Source organism: Mus musculus, chromosome 13 (genome assembly GCF_000001635.26).
Source record: "Mus musculus strain C57BL/6J chromosome 13, GRCm38.p6 C57BL/6J".
In the NCBI taxonomy this organism is placed as follows: domain Eukaryota; kingdom Metazoa; phylum Chordata; class Mammalia; order Rodentia; family Muridae; genus Mus; species Mus musculus.
The window spans coordinates 61,352,089-61,371,224 of NC_000079.6; the positions used below are offsets into that span (position 1 = coordinate 61,352,089).

At 37.6% G+C, this 19,136-nt stretch overlaps 1 protein-coding gene across 2 annotated transcripts; it reads right to left on the reverse strand.

The window, feature by feature from the left end:
- Positions 1-372: 372 nt before the first annotated feature.
- Cts7 (cathepsin 7) lies at positions 373-6,108 on the reverse strand. Of its 2 annotated transcripts, none has more exons than NM_001359387.1 (8): positions 6,041-6,108; positions 4,823-4,959; positions 4,411-4,533; positions 4,187-4,327; positions 3,446-3,670; positions 2,847-3,009; positions 1,701-1,818; positions 373-747 (listed from the first exon to the last, which is right to left on the reverse strand). In NM_001359387.1, the coding sequence occupies exons 2-8, from the start codon at positions 4,946-4,948 to the stop codon at positions 648-650; spliced, it is 996 nt and encodes a 331-aa protein (NP_001346316.1). In that variant the 5' UTR covers positions 4,949-4,959; positions 6,041-6,108; the 3' UTR covers positions 373-647. The 2 variants fall into 2 exon arrangements, with proteins under 2 accessions (NP_001346316.1, NP_062412.1); NM_019539.4 differs by having other exon boundaries at positions 5,872-6,108.
- Positions 6,109-19,136: the final 13,028 nt, after the last annotated feature.

Genomic DNA, 19,136 nt, shown 5'->3' on the forward strand with positions numbered 1-19,136 from the left:
GATATAATCACCTTGATGTCTCTGACTCAGTCTCAAGAAAGCTCATAAAAGATTGAAGTACTAAAGAGGAAGGTGTCACAGCCCAGCACCATACAGATGAGTAGCATGTGGTGCTATCATATTGCACGGAGAAGACAATAATTGAAACTGAATGAAGTCATGTCAGCTAAAAATGTCAAATACAGGAATTTTCATATAATCTTTTAGGCTACAGTTGCTTGTATAAACAGACAAAAACAGCTATGAAATAGCATCCATCACAAAGGAGGCACCCATTCTTCCTCCTATAATATCGGCACCGCAGTAAGGTCTATCATCAAGAACAATTTTGTGTTTGAACACAAAAATGTTACTGGACAAAAGTAGAAAAGGTAACTTTGTAGTTAACTTTTATTTTTAAGAACAGCATTTGGTACAGTGAAAAAAATAAAATAAAGTCATTACAGGATTCAGTTATATAAGTCACTTCAGAACATCATCAATGGTTATGACTTACTAAACCAAACATAAAACAGATTTCACCTTTTTCCCTGTTGTTCGGTGACACAAATGTTTTTATACAGCAGAGGCTGGCCATTTTGAATAGGATAAAATTCTTCTGTATGTGTTGCCTTAATATCTTTCCTTCCTTCATACACATAGGCAGCTCACAATGCAGGGTACATGGCATAAGAAGCAATTCCACAGTAGTTGTTCTGACCTCTGGGAAGCTTCATGTAGCCATTTTCTCCCCATCTTTCACCATGGCTGAAAGAAATCAGGTTTTCCATTTACAAGAAAAGAAACAGTACAATAGATTGTTACAACAAATCTGCATTTGAGAACTGAACTATAGGCCAACTTAACAGAAAGCATCAGAAAAGCCAGATGGCCAACTACCAGAGTACCAAGAATTATCTCATAAAAGACAGTAAAAGTCACAGCATGGAAAATTGGGATGTCCTTCAACCAATAGGTTGTCCAGGAATAACAATTAATTGAGAAACAGAAAATCAGTGGCACAAGTATGATATTGGGTCTCATGGAAATAAGTGATAAAATCTAAACTCCTTGGCTATACATTATATGTTAGTTGATACAGCCAAAGACAGGGATCAGCCAGATCATGTAAATGTAACTTCTGGAGTATGATTCCCAGTTCCACTTAATGCTAGGATAAGGCTTCTAAAGCTAGAGCTTCAGATTAGGGCCCCCTTGGACTTCTTCAACCGAAAAAAAAATCCTGCCCAGCACCCATGTAAGTGAATTCACAATCCTCTCTAATTGGATCTCTGGGAAAAATGGTGTCTTCTGGTACGAAAAAGCATCTGTCCCCACAAAGAACTCATTCATACAAACACACAACTTACAAATAATTGACAATAATATTTTGTAAAGGTAAGAGGTTTTCCCAGTCAAACTCTAATCACAGAAACCAGGACATAACTGGAATGAACTGCATAAGCTTAACACCAAAATAGAAAATTCTAGGATCAGAAAAATTTGAGCCTTGTACATGAGATGAGAAAGCACTGAGGAAGACAACTGATATCAATATCACACCCCCACACTCACATACACATAAATTTGAACAACAAAAAAGAACATGTTCTTTTTTCAATTTAATGCAACAATGCGTTCTGTGACTAGTATCTAAAAATCCAACTGCCAATAGAAAATCCATCCGGATCTTAAAATCAAGTAACTTTCACAACATATACCTGTTCTTTAGCAGCCAATATTTCCTGTTCTCTGACTCATGGCCTTCATAGCCATAGCCAACCAATAGTAAACCATGGTCGAGAGTATCCTTTCTGCACTTTGGCTCATGATATATACCTGAAAAATAAAATCAAGGGAATGAAATATTCCAGAAAGCTGACCATGGGGACAACAGGAAGTGAAGCATTTTCTAATTGGACTGAAATAACAAAACATCCTTCCTTATACCCATATAAGATACTTTGACATCTTACATTTTTACTAAGAGAAAGTCATTCCAGGAAATCATAACTGAGCATAAATTACTTAATTCAAGATACTCTTTAGAGTTCAGTTCTAGAAAGGCAACTCCATATCTTAAGATACACCAAGCAGAGAAAAGTAGAGTAAAAAAAAAAGCTAAGAAATAATGATAAATAATGAATTACTCATGTGGATTGCAATGTCATGTCTCAAAGTTCAGAGCTGAGATGGAAGGAAGGACCATACAGAGACTGCCCCACCTGGGAATCCATCCCATATACAACCACCAAACCCAGACACTATTGCATATGCCAGAAAGATTTTGCTGACAGGACCCTGATATAGCTATCTCTCATAAGGCTATGCCAATGTCTGGCAAATACACAAGTGGATGCTCATAGTCATCTAGTGGATGGAACACAGGGCTCCTAAAGAAGGAGCTAGAGAAAGTACCCAAGGAGCTAAAGGGGTCAGCAACCCTATAGGAGGATCAACAATATGAACTAACCAATACCACCACCCGCCCCCCGAACTGTGTCTCTAGTTGCATATGTAGCAGAGGATGGCCTAGTCAGGCATAAATTGGAGGAGAGGCCCTTCATCTTACAAAGATCATATGCCCCAGTAGAGGGGAATGCCAGGGCCAGGAAGCAGGAGTGGGTGGGTTGGAGAGCAGAGCAGGGGGAGGGTATGGGGGACTTTCAGGGTAGCATTTGAAATGTATTTTAAGAAAATATCTAATAAAAAAATAAAAAAAAATGTCATGTCTCATAGAAGCAATGTACTTAATGCATGGATAAGCAAAAAAGCTAGTACACATCAAATCATACACAAAATTGGACATCAACACAGCAAAGTGGTACTAGCATTCTTCATTAATATCTAGAAGAAAACATGTTTACCTCCCCGATATGAATGAAAGGATGCATGTGAACCATCAATTGCAACAGCAATGGGTCCATGTGTTACTAGAGCTTGCAGTAGAGCTTCTTCATTCCTTGGAACAACAAAAAAGCGGTTGACCTTAACAACAGAACGTTCAGGACGGTACCTGCAGTGTTTTGCCTATAAAAGATAAAGTTACAAGACTTGGTGACTTCAATCTACCCTCTAGAGAGCATAATTCAAAACCATAACACTGCACTTTGCAATGGAACACCCCCATGTCTGTGCTTCTACACTGCTTCCTCGGCAGTGAAATATGATGGAGATATTTGGAGCTGAAAATCAGCTCTCATGTCTTCAATGACATCTCTTATCCATAAGAGAATTTTATGGTGCAGAACTGTATCATATGTGGAATGGTTTGCACATTCTTCATGTGCACAGAAACAGTAAACACAGAATCAAAGAACTATACAGTGGTGGGTACTGTAATGGCAGCCCTGATGGGGCACAGAGAAATTCTACATTCAATGTGAGCTCTGAATACAGTGTATTTTTCTGATATTTTCCCCTTGCTCAACCTGAATTGATATGACAAGATAGGACATTCACTTACCTTTGCTTCATATGGATAGGTTGCCTCAGCTTCTAGACCTCCATTGTTCTTCACATATTGGAAGGCATCATAAGGTCTGCCTCCATCACAGCCCTTGGTGCCATAAGATACTGAGCAGTCCATTAAATTCTGTACACTCAGTGGGATCAGTTTGCCAGTTTTCTTGAACAGTTGACCTTCTATGCATGCAGTCACAGAAAAAGCCCAACATGCACCACAACTTCCCTGAGCAGGGAAAAACAGAATGCCATGTACAAAAAGCAGTTCCATACTTTATCAAAAAAAGGTAAACTATCAGCATTTGATGGGTGCCTAGGTAAGAGGGGTCAGTCTCCATAGGGAGGTGTCTAATGCAACAGTGAATAGCGCAACAAGCACACACATATAAAGCTGTGTTCTACTGTACTGCAGGTGTGATAAATGTCATTTATGGAATAAATTAAGTCTGGAGAGAAATACAATGGACCCATAGGTGGAGATTCAAAAGTAAGTAAGGCCCGGAAATGATACTGTACATATATGGGCTTATAATTGCTAAGGAATGTATTAGGGCTTCCTCATTATTTGGGACAACCAAGAAACATTTGTTACTAGTAACAGAATGCTGAGTACCTGTGGCTTTCAGGTTATAGAAAAGTATTAAGTGAACTGCATGTCATACCACAGTCAAATAACACAGGCATACCAAATGAATATTGTATCCTAGTAGTTTGGTAATACAGGGATGTGATGTTGTTATACCTGTCTTCGCACTGGAGTCACATAGCCTTCCTTTCTCCAATCCAAAGTTGGGGGGATTTTGGGGTTGCGTTTCTGGATGTGTTTCCCATTTCTTAGAGGATAAGATGAGCTTTCTGTCAACATTTTCATTTCTTCACCAGTCTTCACAGAAAAGAACATCAAGACTCCATTTAAACAATAAAACAGCAAAGGCAGAAATGTGAATCCGTTTAAGTCACACTCACCATATCACCAAATTCATTCATTTCTATGGTGAAGTTGTTCATCCACAGGCCATTCTCCATAATGTGCTGTTTGATCCATTTCACATTTCCTTCCCACACTGCTCTCCTCTGTTTTTCTTCCTCCTGGAAATAAATGTAATTGATGGCATTTACTTCTGATTATGCTTCTGCCCTAGCTGAGCATGTGGACTAGCTGCTACAGATATGCACAAGCCATAGAGAGGGATCTCAGGGAAACAAACAAACCACTCTCAACATTCTGATGAACAGGCATGTGGCCACCGTGTGTTCATCCCATGTTACATTACTACCACAGGTAGATGTGGCATCTAAGGCTACTATTATATCCATGAAAACTCATTATGAGCGAAAATCTCTCAAAGGGCACTCTTTGTGTATCTATGTGACCTACTGGGCTGTATGTTCTGTCATTGCTCCTCTTCCACTCCTCCCACTCGGCATCCAAATTGTAATCAGGTGCTGGAGCAGCCAAGGCCACTCCCAAGCACAGGATGGACAGGAAGACAGTAGGAGTCATGTTCCAAGTACCTAGAGAATAAAGAAAAACAAATCAGAGACTATACCAACCCTTATATACATATATATATATATATATATATATATATATATATATATATATATATAACCATCCATGCTGGAGAAAAATATTCTAACTACTCTGCCAGATATTTACTCAAAAATTTGGGAAATAGCTAAATATTAATTTGGGCTAAAAATGCTCTGGATGGCCTTTAGTTTTAACTTAAAATTATACAGCATGTGGGCAAAGTTCTGACGTAAAATGGCATGCACTGCAAATTTGCATGATCAGAGAGATTACCATGGACATCAAATTTAAGAACCTACATATCTAGGGACTTACAACATTTATCTGAGAATATGTAGTGATACAAAATTCTTATGTAGCATGTGATTGTAAGTCAGAAGTTTCTTCTGGACTTGGGGCTTAGATTGTATCACATCCAATTTTAGTAGAGAGATGGAGATAAGTTTATTTGAAACATCCTCTTTTCAAAGAAAATATTCTAGACTTCCCTCCTTAGAAAATAAAGAGAAGACAAATGTTACTAGTACTCTAATCTACCTTGGGACATTGCCACACTTTCATTACCTCAGTGAGGAAAATCTCACATGGGAAGGATACTGGAAGCCAATGCCGCCAGGAACGATGAAGTAATACATAAAGACATTTTATCACTTCATGGTCAGGTCAAGCCAGGTTTCATAAGCCATGCCTCTTATACTTTTTGGCCAGAGACATGCCACCTATTATTTCCTCTGCATATGACAATCTTGAAAATGAGCTTTTATCTAGTGGAAATGTTCAAAAATTAAATATCTAGGCTTGGGGTGAGATAAACATGCACCTACTGTGCATGTACTAGCTGTCATTCTCTCTGATCATTACCAGCCATGCAATGAATTGGAACCCATACAAACCTGGATCCAGGTGTGGCTTGGATTCCTCTCTGACTTCCTTACCCTCCCCCACTTCCACACAATGGGGGCTGCTGACGTTTAGAAGATGTTCTTATTTATGAGGGCCTGTCTGATTTTCCAAGGAGTCTCTCAAGGCTTCCTTCCAGGAAAAGTAGAGTCAGGGCCCCACCTCTGATGATTGCTGCTATCTTGGTGCACTCCACAGTCTCTTCAGAGGTTGTTGGGCTGTCAGGATCTGGACCAGCAACACCTCACTATGAGTTTAAATACCAAGTCAGCCCACCTCATCAACCTTTTCCTTCTACCAATTGGCTATAAGGGTCACTGGATCAGGCCTCCAGGCTTCTACTGAAATCTGATCTTACCTATCCTGGAGGGGTGGATGTGGGCTTCCTTTAGTGTAATGTGGAGAATTGAACTTGTGGACCTTCACAGAGAACATTACAGAAACACCTTTAGGCTATGGATCTCATAATAGCCAGTCATTTTATCTCAATAGTACCTCAAGATGAGAGTTAGAACATTTCCTTAAAAAGCTTTGATGATCTCTGCCTAGCACTTACTTTATAATGAGAGGTGGGTTACCAGCATGAAGTAGGCTGAGTCAGCATATTCTACACTTGTATTTCATGCTTAATATATAGGTATATTGGGATTCTATGAGAACACAGACCAAAACATGCATTCTTTCTGGTGTCACAGAGGAACACAATTAGTGTTCCTAAAAAGCCTAAAGTTGCAGGGTAACTGTATAGAAAGTGTTCTTCAAGGCTAAATCCAAGGAAGTAAATGAAGACCCTAGTCCATGTGGTCTCATGAAACTATCTGATGTTTCTCTAATTGAGGTTAAGTTGAGTAGCCATTACTAACCTCGATCAGACCTGTCAAGGTTTTGATTCAATGGCACATATATTATCTGAAATTTCCAATATTACCATTTTAAGTAAAAATTACAATGGCTTTTGAGACATCATCATTGGTATGTGAACACCACTAAGTATATCTTAGGAAAGATTTCATCTCCTTTCAGAAAACTGTGGACACAATGATCTTGTAATCCCTGTCTTCAAGCTCAGCATTAGTCACATTATTTTCTCTGTTTAGGGATTTGCTTTCTAACATAGGTGACGTGTTTTTCCTTATGGTAGCCATGATAGAGGTAATTTCCACTGTACCATTATTGAAAAGGCAACTATTAGGAAATAAGTTAGTCCTCAGTACGGACAGTCAAATTATCCTTCTCTACTCAAGTTACATAATTGTATTATATGGACACACCATATTCTGTTTTTGTATTCAATGTGGCATTTTGTTGCTTCTTTTAATCAAGAAAATCATGTGTGTTACCTGTCTACTCTACACCCTATACCCAACTTGTACAAAATCTGAACTTAACCAATATAGTTTTAAATATAGTATAAATGATGAAAAATAATTATGCCATAAAGTGTAATGCAATATTAAGACTGTAAGTCTTTGAAGTGGGTAATTATCATTTTTTACTTAATAATACCTGGCATGCCATATTCAGAGTTCTGATATCTATGCATATCCTTGTACTATCCCATTTCCGTGAAGTATCCTGATAAGTCAGGTCACTACAAGTCATTATTGTTATCTGATCTCCCAAGGTTCTCTTCCTCCACAATGAACAGGATAAGGTCTAGTCATCCTTACCTGTCTGTAGCAATCATCTTTAACATTTATCCGGCCAGATAGCCTTTCAACTCTGATTCTGTTTTGCTGCACTACTTCTCCATTTTTAGATCCCCAGCTTCTATTTTGACTTTGAACTCTGTTATATAAATGGACATATTTGAGTCGGCCAACTGTCCATCCCCATTTTATTAGCTTTATATATAATAGTCCTTAATAAAGTTCCTAGTTATAACCCAGTGAGTGTCACAGGATAAGTTCTTCTTAGGCAGCAGTTAATCTTTGTATGAATTATTGTCCATTTTGAACAAGCACCTTCATCAAAACATGATTGCCTTCTTGTACAGCCTTAGGGATCTCTCAGAAGCCCTCAATATCAAATGTGATCAATAATTCTGATTGTAGGTCACCTGAACTTTTTAGCTGCTCTGTCATTACCTTGATGTTATTGCCCCACACTATAAAGGTAGCTAGGACCACTATTCATCTGCATCATTCACGACTGTGAACACTTTCATGTATACATTTTCTCATACAAGGCAACTCATCAACTTATCATATGAGGTCAGTATCAGTGGCAATTTCATCCCTGAGATATAGGAAAACATAAGTTTTTTCTTCATATATCTCTCATATAATACACCCTGACCAAAGCCCCTTCTCTCTTCATCCCACCCACTCACCTTATTCCCACCTCCTATATTCTCTGGGTCCACTGTTCCTCCCTTTCCCTTCATAGAAGAGTAGGACTCCCAGAGATATCAACTGAATACTGGGTAAGATGCAATAAGACTAGACACAAATTCTCATGTAAAGGTGGAACAAGGCAAACCAAGAAGAGGGAAAGGGTCCCAGGAGTAGACAATAGTAGGTAGTCAGTCATACCTACCCCAACTGTTTGGGGTCCCACAAAAGCCCGAAGTGAATTAAAGTGCATGTATGCAGAGGGCCTAGTGCAGACTCATACAGGCTCTGTGATTGCTGCTTCAGTCTATGTGAGCCCCTATCAGTCCTGGCTAATTAATTCTGTGGTCCTTGCTCTCCTGGTATCCTTGACCCCTCTGGCTCCTGCAATCCTTCATCTCCTCTTTGCTGGGGCATCAACACTTCAGCCTAATGCTTTGACATATATCCAAAATATGCTCTATCATACCACAAGGACACTTGCTAAAGTATGTTTATAGCAGCTTTATCCATAATAGCTAGAAACTATGAACAGTGCTGATATTTCTCAATAGAGGAATGGATAAAGAAAATGGTTTGTTTGCATAGTGGATTATTACTCAGCTGTTTATTTAGACAAAAACAACATCATGAAATGTGCATGAATATGTATGGAACTAAAAGAAAAGATCATTCTGAGCAAGGCAATCCAAATAGAGAAAGACAAATAAGGTACATACTCACTTATAAATGGTTATTAGTTAATTAAAAGATATTCTACACTACAATTCACAGAGTCAGAGAGGGTAAGTGTCAAGGACAGCTCCACAGGGAGCACATGAATCATCCTGGGAAGGAGGAATAGAATAAATTATACCAGTGGACAGGAGACGAATGGGGGCAGGAAGAATCAGGTGGGGAAGGAAGAAATGGAGGGTGAAAGAACAGAAAAAGATGACTGGAATGGTGGGAGGGCATTTGGAGAACAATATGAAAACTTCAGTTCAATGGAAACTTCCTAGAACCTATAAGAGTATCCCTAGATCCTGATATAGTTGTCTCTTGTGAGGCTATGCTGGTGCCTGGCAAACACAGAAGTGGATGCTCACAGTCAGCTATTGGATGGATCACAGGGCCCCCAATGGATGAGCTAGAGAAAGTACTCAAGGAGCTAAAGGGGTCTGAAACCCTATAGGTGGAACAACATTATGAACTATCCAGTACCCCGGAGCTCATGTCTCTAGCTGCATACGTAGCAGAAGATGGCCTAGTTGGCCATCATTGGGAAGAGAGACCCCTTGGTCTTGCAAACTTTATATGCCTCAGTACAGGGGAACGCCAGGGCCAAGAAGTAGAAGTGGATGGGTAGGGGCTGGGGGAGGTTATGGGGGACTTTTGGGATAGCATTTGAAATGTAAATGAAGAAAATACCTAACAAATAAATAAACAAACAAACACATAAAAGAGTATCTCTAGTAAGGACTTCTATTATAGAAAAATACAGAGCCTGAAACAGCCATCTTACATAACCAGATTACATAATCTTCCAATGATGGGACTAAGACATAAACTTAGCCTCAAATCCTTTATACACAGAAAAAATAGTTTGGGCCAGAAAAGAAGTCCCTCCTGTCACTTAATAGTCAAAACACCAAAGGCACTAAACAAAGAAAGAATATTAAAAGCAGTAAGGGAAAAAGGTCAAGTAACATATAAAAACAGACCTATCAGAATTATACCAGACTTCTCACCAGAGACTACGAAAGCTAGAAGATCCTGGGCAGGTGTCATACTGTACCTAAAAGAGCAAAAATGCCAGCCCCGGCAACCATGATCAGCAAAACACTCAATTACCATAGATGGAAAAAAACAAGATATTCTATAACAAAACCAAAGTTAGACAATATCTTCCCACAAATCTAATCCTACAAAGATTCATAATGAGCCAGGCAGTGGTGGCGCACACCTTTAATCCTAGCACTTGGGAGGCAGAGGCAGGTGGATTTTTGAGTTCGAGGCCAGGCTGGTCTACAAAGTGAGTTTCAGGACAGCCAGAGATACACAGAGAAACCCTGTCTCGAAAACAACAACAACAACAAAAAGATTCATAATAGATGGAAAATGCCAACACAAGGAGGGAATCTACAGCCTAGGAAAATCAAGAAAGTAATCTTCTTTCAACAAACCCCAAAGAAGATAGCCAGACAAACATAAAAATAACATCAAAAATAACAGGAAGCAACAATCACTATTCCTTAATATCTCTTAACATCAATAAACTCAACTCCCCAATAAAAAGACATAGGCTAACAGACTGGTTATGTAAACAGGACCCAACATTTTGCTGCATATAGGAAACTCACCTCAATGACAAAGACAGACACCACCAAAACTTATGGGACACAATGCAAGTAATGGTAGGAGGAAAACTCATAGTTCTAAGTGTCTCCAAAAATAAACTGGAGAGAACTTACACTAGCAGCTTGACAGTATACCTGAAAGCTCTAAAACAAAAAGAGCAAATACACCCAAGAGGAGTAGAAGGCAGGAAATAATGAGACCAAATAGAAACAAAAAAAAACTATACAAAGAATCAACAAAACGAGGAGCTGCTTCTTTAAGAAAATCAAGTTAGATAAACCCTTACCTTAACTAACCAGAGGGCACAGAAACAGTATCCAAATTAATAAAATCAGAAATTAAAAGGGAGACATAACAATGAAATATATCTTAAAATAACTATTCTGTTTGTTGAATATCAACAGGTGAAAATATTAAAATCATGTTCAACAAACATCATGAAAATATTGACAAGTTTTCTCACTGTGCTTGAAATTAGCATTTTTTTACATTTAACTTCAAAAAGGGTTTTCTACTTTGAAATTTTTAAATTATACTTACTGATAAAATAATTTCTCTCTTAAAAACACTGATAATCTTTTTAAGTAAACTGATTGTTAGACAGTGTACACAGATATATAAGGCATATTAAATACTCTCTCACTATGTCAAGTGGTATCATATAAGGGCTTTTGAGTATTATTTTTTAAAAAAAGATTTATGTATTTTATGTGAGTACACATTACTGTCTTCAGACACCAGAAGAAGGCATCAGATCCCATTACAGATGGTTCTGAGATACCATGTGGTTGCTGGGAATTGAACACGGGACCTCTGGAAAAGTAGTCAATCCTCTTACCTGCTGAGCCATCTCTCTAGCCTAGAATATATTTATTAATGATTCATTTTTAATATGTTATGCTCTTTCACTATGCTTAACTCCCAAAGAATATTTTGTATATTTTGAAACAACTTAGTACTCAACGTCAGATATGGGATACTCAATTATGGATGGTATTTCTTATTTTGATTAACTTATTTTTTAGACACCATATTTAATTTGCCCCCATCCACTCTCTGACTCTTCTACATCCCATACGTCCTCCCTATCCTCCTGTCTCCACATGGATGTCCCCATGCCCCATCCCACCTGACCTCTAAAGTCCCTGGGACCTTCAGTCTACTGAGTGTTAGGTGCATCATCTCTGAATGAACACAGACCTGGCAGTCCTCTACTGTGTGTGTTGGGGGCCTCATATCAGCTGGTGTATGCTTCCTGTGTGGTGGTCCAGTGTTTGAGAGGTCTTGGGGGTCCAGATTAATGAGACTACTGGTCCTCCTATAGGACCATGCTTCTTTCAGTCTTCCCTTATTCAACAGATGTCATCTGCTTCTGTCCATTGCTTGGATGCAAATATCTGCATCAGACTCTTTCAACTGTTTGTTGTGTCTTTGGAGGTAGTCATGATAGGTCCCTTTTTGTGAGAGCTCCATAGCCTCAGTAATAGTGTCAGACCTTAGGATCTCCCTTTAAGCTGGATCACATTTTGGGCCTATCACTGGGACCTTCTTTTCCTCAGGCTCCTCTCCATTTCCATCCTTGTAATTCTTTCACACAAAAACAATTTTGGGTCAGAGTTGTGACTGTGGGATGGCAACTCCACCCCTCACTTCCAGCTGGAGGTAGGCTCTAAAAATCCCTCTCCCTACTGTCTGGCTTTTCATCTATGGTCCCTCCCATTGAGTCCTGAGAGTCTCTAACCTCTCAGATCTCTGGTGCATTTTTCCTGAGGTTGCCTGTTTCCATTCTTTCTGCTGGCCCTCAGGGTTTCAGTCCTTTTCTCTCACCCAGTGCCAGATTGGGTTACCCTCCCCCCTAACTGCCCCCATCTACTTTCCATCCCAGGTCCCTCCCTCTCTCCCGACTTGGAATTGCTTTCTTTTCTCTCCCAAATAGGACTGAGGTGTCCTCACTTGGGCACTTCAGCTTGCTGAACTTTTTGAGTTCTATGGATTGTATCTTGGGTATTTTGTACTTTTGGATTTTTTTTGGCTAATATCCAGTTATTAGTGAATACATACCACTCATGTCCTTTTGAGTCTGAGTCATCTCACTCAGGATGATATTTTCTATTTCCATCCATTTGCCTGAAAAAACTCAGTATGTCCTAGTTCTTAATAGCTGAGTAGAATTCCATTGTGGAAATGAACCACATTTTCTGTATCCATTCTTCTGTTGTGGGACATCTAAGTTGTTTCCAGCCTCTGGCTATCAAAGATAAAGCCACTTTGAACACAGTGGAAGATGTGGCCCTGTGGCATTGTGGGGCATTGTTTGGGGATATTACCAAGAGTGATATAACTGGGTCTTCAGGTAGATCTATTTCTAATTTTCTGAGGAACCTCCATATTGATTTCCATAGTGGTTGTACCAGTTTGCAATACCACCAGCAATGGAGGAGTTCTCCTCTTCCTCTATATCCTTTCCAACAGGTGTTGTCACCTGAGGTTTTGATCTTAGTGATTCTAATTGGTGTAAGGTAGAATCTTGGAGTCATATTGATTTGCATTCCTCTGATCACTAAGGACTTTGAACATCTCTTTATGTGCTTCTCAGCCATTTGAGATTCCTCAATTGTGAATTTTTGGTTTAGATCAATACCCCATATTTTCATTGGGTTGTTTGGTTTAATATTAACTTCTTGGGTTCTTTATATATTTTGGATATTTTCCCTCTATCTGCTGTGGGCTCAGTGAAGATTTTTTTCCCAATCTGTAGGTTGCTGATTTGTCTTATTAACTATGACCTTTGGCTTACAGAAGCTTTTCAGTTTCATGAGGCCCCATTTATCAATTCTTGATATTAAAGCATGAGTTATTGGAGTTCTGGATAGGAAATTTCCCCCTGTGCAAATGAGTTCAAGGCTCTTTCCCACTTTCACTTCTATTAGATTCAGTGTATCTGGTTTTATGTTGAGGTCCTTGATTCACTTGGACTTGAGGTTTGTGCAAGGTGACAAATAGTTCTATTTTGATTTTTGTACATACAGAGAGTCAGTTAGATGAGCACCATTTATTGAAGATGCTTTCATTTTTCCATTGTATATTTTTTACTCCTTTGTCAAAGATCAAGTGTCTGTAAGTGTGTGGTTTTGTTTCTGGGTCTTCAATTCTATTTCATTGATCAATACCATGCAGTTTTTATCAAGAAGATGATAAAATTTCCAGATGAATTTGAGAATTACTCTTTCCATGTCTTTGAAGAATTGTGTTGGGATTTTGATAGGAATTGAATTGAATCTATAGATTGCCTTTTGTAGGATGGCCATTTTAACTGTGTTAATCCAATCCATAAGCATGGGAAATCTGTCCATTTTCTGAGATCTTAGATTTCTTTCTTGAGTGACTTGAAGTTATTATCATACAGGTCTTTCACTTGTTTGGTTAGAGTTACCTAAAGATATTTTATATTATTGGTGGATATTATGAAAGGAGTTGTTTCCCTAATTTCTTTCTCAGCAAGTTTATCATTTGTATAAAAGAGGCTACTGATGTATTTGAGTTAATTTTATATCCAGCCACTTTGCTAAAGTTGTTTATCAGCTGGAGAAATTCTCTGGTAGAATTTTGAGGTTGCTTATCTATTCTATCATATCATCTGCAAATAGTGATACCATTATTTCTTCTTTACCAATTTGTATCCCCTTGATCTCTTTTTGTTGTCTTATTGTTTCAGCTAACATTTTGAGTACTATATTGAATAGTTGTGGGGAGAGTGGGCATCCTTGTCTTGTCCCCAATTTCAGTGGAATTGCTTCAAGTATGTCTCCATTTAATTTGATATTGGCTGTTGGTGTGCAGTAAATTACTTTTATTATGTTTATGTATGGGTCTTGAATTCCTGATCTGTCTGGTACTTTTAACATGAAGGTGTGTAGTATTTTGTCAATTGCCTTTTCAGCATCTAAGGAGTTGTTCATGTGAATTTTTTTTCTTTGAGTTTGTTATATAGTGGATTACGTTAATGTATTTTCCTATATTGAATCAACCTTGGATTACTGGAATGAAGCCTACTTGATCATGGTGAATGATGGTGTTGATATGTTCTTAGATTCTGTTTGCAACAATATTATTGAGTATTTTTGCATCTGTATTCATAAGGGAGATTGGTCTGAAATTCTCTTTTTTAGTTGGGTCCTTGTGTAGCTTAGGTAGTGTTCCTTCTGTTTCTATTTTACAGAACAGTTTGAGGAAAATTGGTATCAGGTCTTTACGGAACGTCTGGTTGAATTCTGTACTAAATCCATCTGGCCCTGGACTTTTTTGATTGGGAGACTTTTAGTGACTTCTATTTCCTTGTGCAATATGGTCCTGTTTCAACAGTTTACCTGCTCTTGATTTAACTTTGGTAAGTGGCGTCTGTCTAGAAAACTATTCCTTTCATCTAGATTTTCCAGTTTTGTTGAGAATAGGCTTTTATACTAGGATCTGATGATTTTTTTAATTTCCTCCATTTCTGTTGTTATGTTTCTCTTTTCTAATTTTGCTAATTTGAATACTGCCTCTTGGCCCTTTAGTTAGTTTGACTAGGGGTTTATCTATCTTGTTAATTCTCTCAAAGAACCAGTTTTTGGTTTTGCTGATTCTTTGTACTGTTTTCTTTGTTTCTATTTGGTTGATTTTGACCCTGAATTTCACTATTTCCTGCCTTCTACTTCTCTTGGGTGAGTTTGCTTCTTTTTGTTCTAGAACTCTCAGGTGTGCTGTTAAGTTGTTAGTGTAAGATTCATCCAATTTCTTTAAGAAGGCACTTAGTGCTATGAACTTTCCTCTTAGAACTGCTTTCATTGCAGTCCATAAGTTTGAGTATGATGTGTCAACATTTTCATTAAATTCCAGGAAGTCTTTAGTTTTTTTCTTTATTTCTTCCCTGACCAAGTTATCATTGAGTAAAGAGTTTTTCAGTTTCCACATGTATGTGGGCTTTCTGTAGATTTTGCTGGTGATGAAGACCAACCTTATGGCATGGTGATCTGATGGGATGTATGATATTATTTTAATCTTCTTGTATCGGTTGAGGGTTGTTTTGTGACCGATTATATTGTCAATTTTGGAGAAGGTACCATGAGGTACTGAGAAGAAATTGTGTTCTTTTGTTTTAGGGTAAAATGTTCTGTAGATATCTGTTAAATCCCATTTGGTTCATAACCTCTCTTACTTTCACTTTATCTCTGTTTAGTTTCTAGTTAACTATTATTGTGTGGGATTCAATGTGTGTTTTGATCTTTAGTAAGGTTTATTTTATGAATTTGGGTGTTCTTGCTTTTGAGGCATAGATGTTCAGAACTGAGACTTTCTCTTGGTGGATTTTCCCCTTGATGAACATGAAGTGTTTGTCTTCATCACGATTGATAACTTTTGGTTGAAAGTCTTTTTATTGGATATTAGGATGTCAATTCCTGCTTGTTTCCTGGAACCATTTGCTTGGAAGGCCTTTTTCCATCCTTTTACTCTGAGATAGTGTCTGTTTTAGTTATTGAAGTATGTTTCTTATATGCAGAAAAATGCTGGATCATTTTTGCATATCCAGTCTGTTATCTTATGTCTTTTTATAGGTGAGTTGAGTCCATTAATGTTGAGAGATATTAAAGAGACATGACTGTTGGTTCCCGATATGTTTGTTTTTGTAGGTGGATTTATGGGCTTGTGGCTCTCTGCTTTTGACTTTGTTGTGAGATGCTTAATAGCTTCTTCTTTCTTTAGTACAGGCACCTTCTTTGTGTTGGAGTTTTCCTTCCAGGTTCCTCTGTAGTGCTGGGTTGGTAAATAGATACTGTTTGAATTTGTTTATTTCCTGGAATATTTTGATTTCTCCATCAAAATATTTTGATTTCTCCATCTATGATTGAGAGTTTTGTTGGGTATAGTAGCCTGGGCTGACATTTGTGTTCTCTTAGAGTCTGCATGATCTCTGACCAAGCTCTCCTGTCTTTCATAGTCTCTGTTGAGTAGTCTCATGTAGTTCTGATAGGTCTACCTTTGTGTGTTACTCAACCTTTTTCTCTTGCAATTTTTAATATTTTTACATTGTTCTGTGCATTTAGTGTTTTCATAATTATGTGACAAGAAGATTTTCTTTTCTGGTCCCATTTATTTAGTGTCCTATAGGCTTCTCGTACATTCATGTCAATCTCTTTCTTTAGGTTGGAGAAATTTTCTTCTATGATTTTGCTGGAGACATTTTCAGGTCCTTTGAGCTGGGAATCTTCATTCTCCTCTATTCAGATTATTCTTAGATTTGGTCTTTTTATTGTGTCCTGAATTTCCTGGATGCTTTGGGCTAGGAGTTTTTTATATTTTGAATTTTCTTTGAGAATTGTGTCAATCCCTTTTACACTATCTTCATTACCTGAGATTCTCTCTTCTATCTCTTGTATCCTGTTGGTATTACTTATATCTGTAATTCCTGACCTCTTTCCCAGGTTTTCCATTTCCTGGTTTGCCTGCATTTGTGTTTTCTTTATTGTTTCTATGCCAACATTAAGGTTTTTAGATTGCTTTATTCAATTCCCTCACCTGTTTACTGGTGTTTTCCTATATTTCTTTCAGTGAGTTATTGATATCCTCCTTAAAGGACTCTATTAACTTCATGAGATAGGATTTTAGGACAGATTCCTAATTTTCAGGTGTGTTGGTGTATTCAAGGCTAAAAATGTGAGAAATTGTTAAATATGCTTCAGTTTTTCTGTACTGTGATTACTGTGGCAGTTTGGAAGGAAGATTTGCTTCACCAGATGACTCTTAGGAGCAGCCTGAGTCTTTAATTATACACAATCAACCATTCACCTTCACCAGCAGACCCTTAGATCATTCTTGGGAACTGAGGGCTGACACCCAATCTTCCTCCATAAATATTCTACACAATATTCTTTACAGAAAGATAGCATTAGATGTTGAAATGGGTGGTAGCAATCTTAGGACACAGAAAACATGTTACCTACATTGAAAAAAGGATGGTTTTCAGATGATATTTCTGTAGTCACCTTGACTTATTTTTATGACTATGACAATAAGCTTTTTTTTGACAACTTGACACAATGTTGGGCGACCTGAGAAAAAGGTACCTCAAGCCAGAAATTGTCTCCTTCAGAAACTTCTGTGTACATTTTCTTGGTTATTGATTCATGATTGAAGACCAACCTCACTGTAAACAGTGTCACCATGGGAAGTTGGTTCTGCGTTGTATTATAAATTGTGATAAGAAACCTATGGAGAGGGCACCAGCAAGAGTGTCCCACTGTAGCCTCTGCTTCAGTTCCTGACTTCATGATAATTCCTTGAGTTCAAGCACTGGCTTCTACTGATGATAGACTATAACCTGCAAGCTGAATAAAACCCTTCCTCCCAAAGTTGCTCTTGGTCATGGTGTTAATCACAGCAATAGCAGAGAGTCAGGCCAAGGCCTAAATAACCACTATGCTGCAGCAATATGCAGTTGCAATAATCAGCATCAGCACTCCATTTTCTGTACTGAGAAGCTTCCATTCAAGTAAAGTGTTGGGAAGTAAAGACACTATTTTTTTCATCGAAATATTCTCTTTATTTGGAGAAAATGCTTAATTTGGAATCTGGGAATTATAATTTTTAAAAAATCATACTAAATGGAACAGAGCAAAAATTGTATCCCGTAGAGCAGATTTTCTAATAACAGGTATCAAATATTCTCTCAAAAATAAATCTCTCTTCCTCAAAGCCATCTCAGATATGCGCTTCAGTATAGGTATGTATTGTTTTTGTATATTTAATCTGCTACATCAAGACTTTTACCTTTTGTTGGCATTATTGATACTTTAGTTAGTCTGCATTCATTAAAATCAGGACAACTTATTACTTGAGAGCTAGGAAAATTTGTTAGACTTTGGTTAAAATATTTTCACTTAGTGCAAAAAAAAAATGCTACAGTGTCTTTCCACATGAGACGTAAAAGAATTGACACAGGGTATAAATATCATCTTCCAACAATATTTGCTCTAAATAGTTGCCTGTACAATCAAATACTTTCCAGTGAAAGTTTATATCATGCTTCCTGAATCCAATGCTCTACCAAATATTATTATATACTTTTTGGATAAGTATAAAAGCATATATGGTAAAGTTAAAGTTTATGCCATAATTTATAAGAGATTATGTCCTGGAAATGAAATTAAAAACATTTAATTAAATAATTTCCTTAGCCTATTCCTAAACATTCATTAAATTTTCCATATTCACAAATCCTCATATTGTATAATAAGAAATTTAACTTTTCAGAAATTTTAGATACAAGAACTTCATAATAATTTTTGATTTGTGAATTTAAATGTATTTATATTATTTAACTGTATTCCAAATGAAGTGGAATTAATTTAGGGAAAGCTACCTGTTTTATGTACAGGAAGTGTGTGAATCTTCTGTTGTCCTAAAAGTCTTTCAAGAATTTTACTTTGAGAGAACCTGAACAGTGGAGCATATATGTAGAACATGTTTGTTTCCAGTGGAGGAACACTGAGATAGACTATGCTTTTTTTCCAGAGTTCTTGGGTAGAAAGGAATCTATAATGGCATTA

What these genes read in the sequence shown, in the direction of transcription:
- Cts7 (NM_001359387.1), bottom strand. Translation starts at nt 4,948, where the DNA reads ATGACTCCTACTGTCTTCCTGTCCATCCTGTGCTTGGGAGTGGCCTTG. An exon ending in ATGACAGAACATACAGCCCA is followed by an intron (nt 4,534 to 4,822) that starts GTAGGTCACATA and finishes ATTTATTTCCAG; the next exon opens with GAGGAAGAAAAACAGAGGAG. An exon ending in TATTGGCTGCTAAAGAACAG is followed by an intron (nt 748 to 1,700) that starts GTATATGTTGTG and finishes GATTTCTTTCAG; the next exon opens with CCATGGTGAAAGATGGGGAG.